The 10,084-nt window shown below is 41.9% G+C and overlaps 1 protein-coding gene across 1 annotated transcript; it reads left to right on the top strand.

Moving 5' to 3' along the window:
• The first annotated feature begins 237 nt into the window (after nt 1-237).
• On the top strand, nt 238-8,320 carry LOC124137217. Its single transcript, XM_046503411.2, has 8 exons — nt 238-1,007; nt 2,246-2,421; nt 3,107-3,225; nt 3,478-3,622; nt 4,345-4,578; nt 5,277-5,424; nt 6,548-6,702; nt 8,005-8,320. Exons 1-8 carry the CDS (start codon nt 484-486, stop codon nt 8,307-8,309), a joined length of 1,806 nt encoding a protein of 601 aa, XP_046359367.2. The 5' UTR covers nt 238-483; the 3' UTR covers nt 8,310-8,320.
• The last annotated feature ends 1,764 nt before the right edge of the window (nt 8,321-10,084 follow it).

The raw sequence follows: 10,084 nt of genomic DNA on the forward strand, positions 1-10,084 counted from the left end.
TTTCAGTTGTTAAATTATCAGTCCTCCTCCATAACTCATCATTTAAAAATAAATAAATTATTTATTCATATGTCGACCAAGCTATGTCTCCATATGTGTTTTTATATTGTTATAGATCGTTTGTTAGGTTTATCAATATACAAAAAGAAATGTCGATGGATTGGGGGTAAGATTTGAACCTGGGGATAATGTATCTACTACATTGATCGCCTTTATAGGGCACGTTGAGGTTGGCTCATTAGAGTTACCTCCCCTGCAAAGCACGTTCTCGTTGATAATTCTGGTTGGTAGTGAAAGGCGTAATCAGAGACGGGATTGTGATATTCAGACACCCAAACCGATTGTCCATGGGTGCATCTGATAATATCATGAATAAAACCATATTGTAACATTTATCAGTGTGTATTTGTGAAATAAGGAGTGAAATTCCGTGTTTTAATATAGAAGGGTTGTCTCCAATCTAAAGAAAAGACATTCAAATTCATGATATTGTCAATGGTCAATATAGATCTAGTGATACAGTTCACATTAGGAAAACACGGATTGAAAATTACTTTTTGGTTTCAAAATTTATTATTTCGAAGTTACGAAGTACACACCTCTAAAATTCAGATGGAAACTTATTGCAGCTCAGATTTGGAAGATGGTGATATTCAGCCAATCACAGAATGGCCTGTTACAGCCAGTGACAATCAGAATGAAACACAGCCAATCAGTGGATGGCCTGTTCAAGTCAACGAAGCACCATATCTTTCCACTTCCATTAAAAAACAACGAACATGCAAAGAAAATGACAGCAGTGTCACGCAATGTGATTCAACGAGAAGGCATTGTGAAACTTCTGAGAATCTGAAGAGGAAAAGGGCGAACCCAGGAAACAGAAGCTGTGTGATGTTGGCAAGAGCTGCCCTAGCAAGATGGTGGAGACAAACAGGAAAATATTCAATCCCAGTGTCAGATCTACCACAGACTCACAATCCAAACACCCTCCTACACTACATCTCAAGGTAGGTAAAACATGGTGATCGGAACAAGTGAAGTTAATGGTATGGACCATGATAATATCTTGTCTAATGAAAGATCAGTGCAGAGCTCCATATTTCTGCATTTCTGATGTGTATTTTACGCAGATACGCAGCTTATCTGGAGCTCAGATCAGTGTTCACCTGTAATCCACCAGTGGGGATTCTGGGTAAGAATATAGAAACCTATGCTTGCCGTGAGAGTCGACTTAAGGGATAGGGTGGTCAGGCTTGGTGATTGCATGTCGTATCCTTTTTGTGTAGATTAATGCTCATGATGTCAATCAATGGATTGTCTGGTCCAGACAATTATTTACAGACTGCAGTCATATAGCTGGAATATTATATTGCGGAGTGTGGCATCAAACACCAAACTGACCAGATGCTTAGATAATTGCTTTCTTCATTGGAGAAAACACTCGGCTAACATGTTCCCATACTACAACAACTGCCTCACCCCTCATGTTGATATTGCAGGAATTTTACTGACTGCAGTGTAAAACATCACTCACTCACTCACTGACACTTATTACTTAACATCAGTAAAACTGTTTATTGCCAGTTGAGATCCAATTCAATTAAAGGGATGTGTCCAATTTTATCATCCTCATATGTGCCGTATATTATTATGATTATATTTAAGATTAATACATTGAAGTTGCAGTACATGTTTGGAATGACCTCTACCATCCACCCCAGATATGACACGAGTGGACACACACACAAGTGTCAAGTGAAAAATACTTGCCCTTAACGTTAAGTATCTGTGAATTGCGTACTAAGTGTCATGTGAGTTTATGGGTAAACATCTTTTTTTTTATTACCCTAAACATTTTAAATGCTAAAGTAGGTTAAATGTTTTTGAATAAATATGAATATTCTTAAAGCCTTTGCACTTTTACCGTGTATAATTTGTCTTGATGAAATAGCAGCCTAAAATGTTTCCTATCCATTTCTAACATTACTTTCATACGAGTGAGTGAGTATGTTTTTTTGCCCCTTTTAGCAATAGTCCAGCACTCTCACGGCTTGGGACACCAGCAATGGGCTTTAAACATTGTACCCATGTGGGGAATCGAACCTCGGCCGTCGGCGTGACAAGTGAACACTTTAACCACTAGGCTACCCCAGCGCCCCTATGTTTATATGAAGCACTGAACTAAAATGAGTTTTCTTTAAATTTTATTTACTGGTGGTGAAGCATTTCGTGAACATTTTTTCAGATGCCGACCAGGTGTGGAGTTTTTGAAAAGCCAGAGAAACAAGTTGGAGATACTATTAGACCTTGGAGAAAGGGACGGGGAAGTCTATGCTGCCTTGGGAACTGTGGAAGAAAGCCTGGGCAATCTCACAAAGGCAGAACAGCATCTGAAACAAGCTCTCACAGAAGACCCTGATAGTATGCTATTGTTTTCTTTGTATTTGTTTGTTTGTGTGACGGTGGTCTGTAAATAACCAAGTCTGGTCCAGAGCATCCAGTGATTGACATCATGAGCACTGAACCACACAATTGGCATACGATGACATGCATCAACCAAGTCAGCGAGCCTGACCACTCGCACTGTTAGCCGCCTCCTACTGCATCTTCCCAAGACAAGGGAGTAAACTGACTGTAAAAGTCTAGTTTCACCCTTGCCGAACTAGGCTGGAATTTTGGTGTTATGTTTTGGCTGGACTAACGAATTTGTGCATAATCCAATCAAAATCGCTGGTGTGTAGACTGACATGCAGATTTCTGTCGATTGCAGGATTTGCAAAGCATGTGTATATGGTGTACCGACAACTTACCGTCAACAGATTTTCCAAATCTTGTGATCACGTGATTTAATGCATGATCAGATCGTCTTCACTGGGTTACACCATTTTATTTGAAGCAAATGCAGGTGATATGAGAGGTGGAATCTGATTGGTCAATAGGCGGGACCTAGAAGGGACAAAACCTGTAAGAGCCACTGGTGGCGTTAAGATCGAGCCTGGTACAGTCAGTTAACTCCCCTGTCTCAGGAAGATGGCTTCCAGTGGCTATTGAGGGCCAGAATAGGTGGATGCAGTGGATTTCAGCACTAATTCCCTGACTGTTTCAGACAAGGAATACCGATGGCACCTGCACAAGGTGGAGAGGCAAGTGCAGGTAAAGCAGCAGCAGGACAAGATGCTGACAGAACTTGCTGGGCACAAATTGGAACTCAGACCTATCAAACAGGTGAGAGTATTGGATGTAATAGACATTTTGAATATCACATTTTTTCTGATCAGCTTTGAATCTGAAAAGGAAAATCTCTAAATTTTGTGGAGTATCATTCCTTATATGTTTTCAGGAAAGGTTTGAAATTAATATTTAATTTAAAAAGAAATTCTCTTTAAATTGTCCCTAACAAATTTCTTTATAAGTTCACTCATAAAAAGAAAATTGATGATATTTGAAAGCCGAAACAACAACTCAATTCCCTTTCAGGTGAAGCGAGTTTCAGCAAGAGGTCTGTCCATGCAAGAGTTTTTCTATGCCTTCGCTGCAACCAGTACACCGGTGGTCATCACGGACTTAGTGGACAAGATGACCTCTGTCCCCTGGACATTGCAGCACATCAGAGATGTGGCAGGTAACATTCATTTCCTTGCTATCAATCTCACTAAACTATATCTATACATGGTGAAACCCTGTTGAAAGTCATTGTCAGCAAGGCACATGAATTGTCCCGTAAAGGTAGTGACCAGCTGATAAGTTGCTAGGAGCTAACGACAAGTTTTTATGTTGCAATTTCCTTCATAGGAAACAAATATATTTTGATGTTGATTTTTCTGTTTATGTTGGTTGGTTTGTTTGTTGTTTAACGCCGCACTAAGCAATATTCCAGCTATATGACGGCGGTCTGTATAATCGAGTCTGTACCAGACAATCCAGTGATTAATATCATGAGCATTGATCTACGCATTCGGGATACAATGACATGCATCAACCAAGTCAGCGAGCTTGACCACCCGATCCCTTTAGTTGCCTCTTACGACAAGGATAGTCGCCTTTTACGGCAAGCATGGGTTGCTGAAGACCTATTCTACCCCGGATCTTCAGGTTATGTAAGCTGGTTTCATATGATGATAAAAAGAGAAGGACAAAGTCTGTTGTTGTTAATGTATCTCTCTTCTTTAGGTGAAGGGGCGGTCGGCTAGCCTAGTGGTTAAAGCATTCACTTGTCACGCCGAAGACCCGGGTTTGATTCCCGACATGGGTATAATGTGTGAAGCCCATTTCTGGCGTCCCCCACGGTGATATTGCTGGAATATTGCTAAAAGAGACATAAAACCATACTCACTCACTCTTTAGGTGAAGTCGGAGTCACCCTGAAGAAACCGGTGGATGGGTCTGTTGAATGGGCAGGGCTTGAGGAGGGGGACACTGTGACCGTGGGAGAATACATAGACCAGACCCTGACCCCCAGGGGCACAGAGAGGCAGGGTGAGGGGAGTGTTCCCTCCGTGCAGTACCTGTTTGATTGGAGCCTCCCCCTACACTGCCCCAGGCTGGTGGAGGAACTCTCTGTACCCAGGTATTTTGCAGGTAGGATTTCATAATTGAGAATTGTTTAAATGACATCTGAACACCGCCTAGAGCAAATCATTTAAAAGTTAAAGATGCTCTTGGATTACCAGTATGTTTAGTCAAATTCTACCAACTTTGACTTTTTATTTCAGCGGGTGGCGATTCTTGGTAGAGTAGGTGCTAGGTATCTCATGCTTGTTTTGCCACACTCTGCAGTATTCCAGCTATGTGATGGCTGTCTGTAAATAACAAATCCGGACCAGAAAATCCAGTGATTGACATCATGAACATCAATCCACACAATTGGGATACGATGACATGCATCAACCAAGTCAGCGAGCCTGACCAAACGATCCCATTAGTCGCCTATTACGACAATCATAGTCGCCTTTTACGGCAAGCATGGGTTGCTGAAGACCTATTCTACCCCAGATCTTCACGGGTGAACAGGATAAGGTGGTTACAATGTGTGACCTGGCTCATTGTGTGTGTGTCAATCATGCCCGCATGGTGTGAATCACTGCTTGTGAGTCGACACCTGGTTTCCTTGAGTCAGACTTGAGTATTCAGACCAATGTGATAAAGCTAGAATACAGATAACAACGGCATAAAACAACATTCACTCATGCCGGTGGATGTGCAGTATCCATAAGGCTGCATCCAATGAATGATTATTTTCCTCGACCACCCTCTGTGACAGTGTGTGTGTGCTGCAGGTGACCTGCTCCAGAGGACCAGTGGAGGCAGCCTGTACCAGGACAGTTGGCCCAGTCTGTTCCTGGCCCCCGCAGGGCTCTGCAGCCAGCTACACATCGATGCCTTTGCATCCAACTTCTGGATGGCTCTCTTCCAGGGCAGGAAACGGTACGTGGAAATTGGAATCACGTTTCTAGATTGATCATCTCATCCCAGCATCCATTCACTTGCCTCCCTCTGTTCACCATCTTGGACCTTGACCTCATAGTCGTAGTCCTCAGGTCGCTTTTGTGAAAAATAATAAAAAAGGTGTCAACTTTCAAAGGATATGACAAGGCTTCATCTCAAAAGACGTTTGAAATGTTTTTATCAAAGTTGGTATATATTTACTTTTGAAGAGAATCCTTATTGTGGAAAGTTTTGTAATTGTAATAAGTCAGACATATGTCCAGCAGTGTAGAATTGCCTAAGTTGTCTCAAGAGAGTCACACTTGGTGTGATTTCATTGCAGCAGAAGTCCCCAGTACCCCATGATTCTTTTAAGAGCATAAATAGGCATTGGTCGGTGATAATGGCTGCCGAGTATAAACAGAGGCGTGTTCAGGAGGGCGGGCGGGCGCTCGCGATATTACGCGAGCGCGCGCTGCTGAACACGGCTTACCGCGCGAGCGCACACGTGTACTCGCAATCGAGCCCAAGAGGTAGTTCACCTCGTAATCCAAGATGGCGTCGCACATTGAACAAATGTTTGCCTTTGGCGAGAATGAAACCGATGTCAATAGAATAATCTTTTAGACAAGATCTACCATCAAAAAGTTATTTTTGCATTTTCAATATATTGACCCGTGATGATCAGGGAAGACAATAGGTCTTCCGCAACCCATATGTTTGCCGTAAGGATCGAGTGATAAGACTCGCTGACTTGGGTGATGCATGTCATCGTATCCCCATTGCACAGACCGATGCTCATGTCGATTGCTGGATTGTCTGGTCCAGCACAGGGACATGTAACTAATAATAAAAATAAACACTTTGTTATCATGAACATCAAAGTATGAACCCATCAAACTTGTGATGAAATTAAATGTGTGAATCTATGACACTTGTGGACAGGGCTGTTTTGATTCCCGGTGACGCCATTTTGGATGCTGTGCCGCGAGAGCGAGTACGCGCCTCCTGTTCAGAAAGGCGTGATATTGCCTCACTGTACTCTCGCACGGTCGCTCGCCCTCCTGAACACGCCTCAGGTCATGTATGGGTGACTATAACGATACAATATGGTGTGTTGTAGATGGACCTTCTTCAGTAGAGGTGACGTGGCCTCTCTGTACCCACGGTACTTTCACTCCATGGACCCGACATTTGATGTCGACTTGACCTCGCCTAACCTCGAGACCCATCCTCTGATGTCCTTGGCCCAGCCTCTGCAGTGTGATCTCAAACAAGGTATCATCAAAATGTTCCCATTACACAGATTGTTGTTACAGTCGTCCTGAAGACTGGAACGTTATGTTCAATAAGGAGGATTCTGGGTAGGCCTCCATCTTGTGGAAAGAATAACTGTAGTACTAATGAGTACATAAAGTTCCCAACAAGCATGGCTGAGCGTAATTATCGATCGTGTTTAGAATGTGACACTTTATAGGTAAATTTTTCACAAACATAATTTATGAAGCATGGATTATCAATTTTAATGAGGTTTGTATTTAATATTAGTGTATAAACATTTCAGGTATTCTGTGACAGATTTCTATCGGTATTTGCTGTACACGGGTGTCACTGCATACCACTTTCAAAGAATGTTGGTATGAGGGTTGGCCAACCACCTTTTCTCATCTTCCCTAGTCAAGGGAGTTAACTGACAATCAGAATCCACCCATGCCTAAACGAAGCTAGAATTGTTGAGTTCTGTTTTGGCTAGACTAACGAGTCTATGCATCCTCCAATTAAAATCATGTAACGAAATTGACATGCGGTTCATTCACATGGATTTAAAACTGCAGATTTAGGTCGACTGTAGGATTTGCAAAGGATGCGTATTGGCAACTGGGCATCAGCAGATATTTTCCAAATCTTTTCATGTTTTTGCTCATGTGATTGATCGCATCTTCGATCATCTTGAATGGGCGCCACCTTTCCGTTTCAAGCAAATGCAAGTGATATGAGAGGTGGAATCTGATTGGTCAGTAGGAGGGGATTAAAGGGACATAACTCTTAAAAGCCACTCGGGGCGCTACGATCGAGCCCAAAAAGTCCAGCCTTGTTCAGGCAAAGGTGGAAACTGGACTTTTCAAGTCAGTTAACACCCTTGCCTCGGGAAGATGACCTTTTCTATCTCTTGGATTTGGATCTTGAAACCGCAGCCTAATATAATTGTCTTAATGGCAACTAGCTGAATCTGTGAATACACAACGCCATTTAGAAAGTGGTCAAATGTAACAAATGTTAAATTATGGATGAACCTTTCTCAGTATAGTACAAATTCTAGTACTTTTTCCTAAATGGCATTGTGTGTTCATTGTTGTGTTCCAATTTACTTTAGAATTTGTTCTTAACTAAGAAACTGTTATCCCAAATATAACATTTTTTATAACTGAGTCAGGTGGTCAAGCTTCATGAATTGGTTGATTGTGAGTCTTTGTACTCTGTCAGCATGGGTCCCTGTATGCTCATGATATCAATCTCTGATTTGCCTGGGCCAGAATCCAATATAAACCAAGACTGTTAATCAAACTTTTTCTCCTACAGGTGAAGTTCTGTTCGTCCCAAGTGGATGTCCGCACTATGTAGAGAATCTTGAGGCATCTGTAGCCATCTCCGCAAACTTTGTAGACCTTTCTAATCTCTCGGCTGTGAAAAACGAGCTGAAGGTCAATGCCCTTGTAGACCCCCGAGCAGATGACCTCTTGAAGCAGCTTGAAGACCCCAAGTTTCCACAAAGTATGGACAGTACTATCAAGGAGTTGCCATGGCAACAGTTCAAGTTTTGGAACCTTGATAACTATCACATGTTTGATATCACTGCTGAAAGTGTTGCAGGAAATAAAACCTGATGAATCTATTGCATTACTGGTCCTCTTGTATGTGCTTGTATATTTGTTTTCAGAGTTGCAGAGGTTATTGAGTACTGATACCCACAAAATTTCAAAATCACTCAGATGAGGTGAACTTTCACAGTCGTCCTGACACTCTTGAATGATATAATGAGGTCATGGGATTCTGTGATAACTGAACCCAAATGGTTGTAAGAATATGTTGTAAGAACAAAACACAACAGAATTTGATCAATCATAATAATAAATTCATGTGGTATCCATTTTGACAAGCTGAATGGCACAGGGTTTTGTCAAATTTTAGAGAGTGAAAAATCCTATCAAGGAAGTACATGTGTATTCAAGACGTTAAAATATGGTACTTGTTGCTACCCTGTCTGGCGCCCGGCAAGGGGCTAAAACAAGGACTGGTCGGCTCGGAGTCAGTATACTGTGTCTGAGTAGGGTATTCATGTTCAACTTCGGCATGGTTTCTCAGTGAGCTAGCACTATACATCGGCACCAGTCTGGACTAGTACAAGCAGCCACACAAACACACACACATGCATGCACGTCGCTATATAAGTGCAATAATCTTGGACGCGACGTTAAACCCAATTTCACCTCACCTCACATGTGTATTCATACTCCGTTAAAAATCCACATGATTTTTAGGATCCCATCAATTGACATTCTGAATCGCAGCCTGGTACCGGTACCCGCGAGCTCCCTATGTATTGAGACATATAAGAAAATGGTTGTTTATTACTTACCAGGGCAAACATATCACGGTTCATGAAAATCATATGTGCACTAGGGTCATATCACGTCACGAGACAACAGTGTATTGTTTCCGTCATCCGGACGGATGTCATTCAAATTTTATAGTGAATATAGCTGACGTTTGTTGACGCCATTCCACAAATTGTTGTCCCGTGGCTGTTGAGACTTGCTGTTCTTATAGGTAATCACTCAAATTCTTTTCTGTATATAGACATCTTCGGTAATAAATAGAACATTGTCTCGGTGTTCATGCTAGGGCAAGAACGGGTAACTCGGTACTCGGGTTGGGTGGGTACTGATAAGGACCCGGGTACCTACAGTACTACCCGGACCCGTGATTAGTCACGTGATATATTGTTTAATGACAAACAGTATCTCAAACTCTGTTTAAACTACAAGTCACTAATGTTCTCAGTTCTTCCTGTCTACTACACCCATTCCTGGTGACTTTTGTATGTTTGAATAAAAATATAACTTCAGTCAAGTTCTGTGTATACACCAGATTGTTTCATACATGTATTTAAACACATTTTACCAGAGCTACGCTCAAAAGGTTTCCCAATCGTACAGTTTATACCTACCTCTTGAAACCTACAGCGGGTAGGGTCGGGTAATAGTGGGGTGGGTACCCGTGTAGTAAATGTGGACTCGTCCCAGTCCTAGTTTATGTCATACTATGTTTAGGACACTCTTGCCTAAATTCCGGTATTTAGACACTCCTGTCGTGAACGAGTATGACATGGACACGAATATAGTATCCTCTATGTATGATTTTGCAGCTGTTAAGGTTGATTCTATGAGTATACAGACGGGAGGAGAAGCCCTACAAGCTACAAGACCGGCTGTATTTGAGATGGTCATAATCGTCACAAAATATGCACAGATCCTTCTTTTTCAAAAAGCTGCATCCTCTTGTATTCGTGTTTAGGATGGGCCAGGTTTTAACAAGAAGGTAGAGGGGATATATTTGGATAATTGATAAAGTATATATATGTGCTGTGTACAAGTCACCT

The sequence above is a fragment of the Haliotis rufescens genome, unplaced genomic scaffold, assembly GCF_023055435.1.
Source record: "Haliotis rufescens isolate VD_foot unplaced genomic scaffold, xgHalRufe1.0.p SCAF_11, whole genome shotgun sequence".
Classification (NCBI taxonomy): Eukaryota; Metazoa; Mollusca; class Gastropoda; order Lepetellida; family Haliotidae; genus Haliotis; species Haliotis rufescens.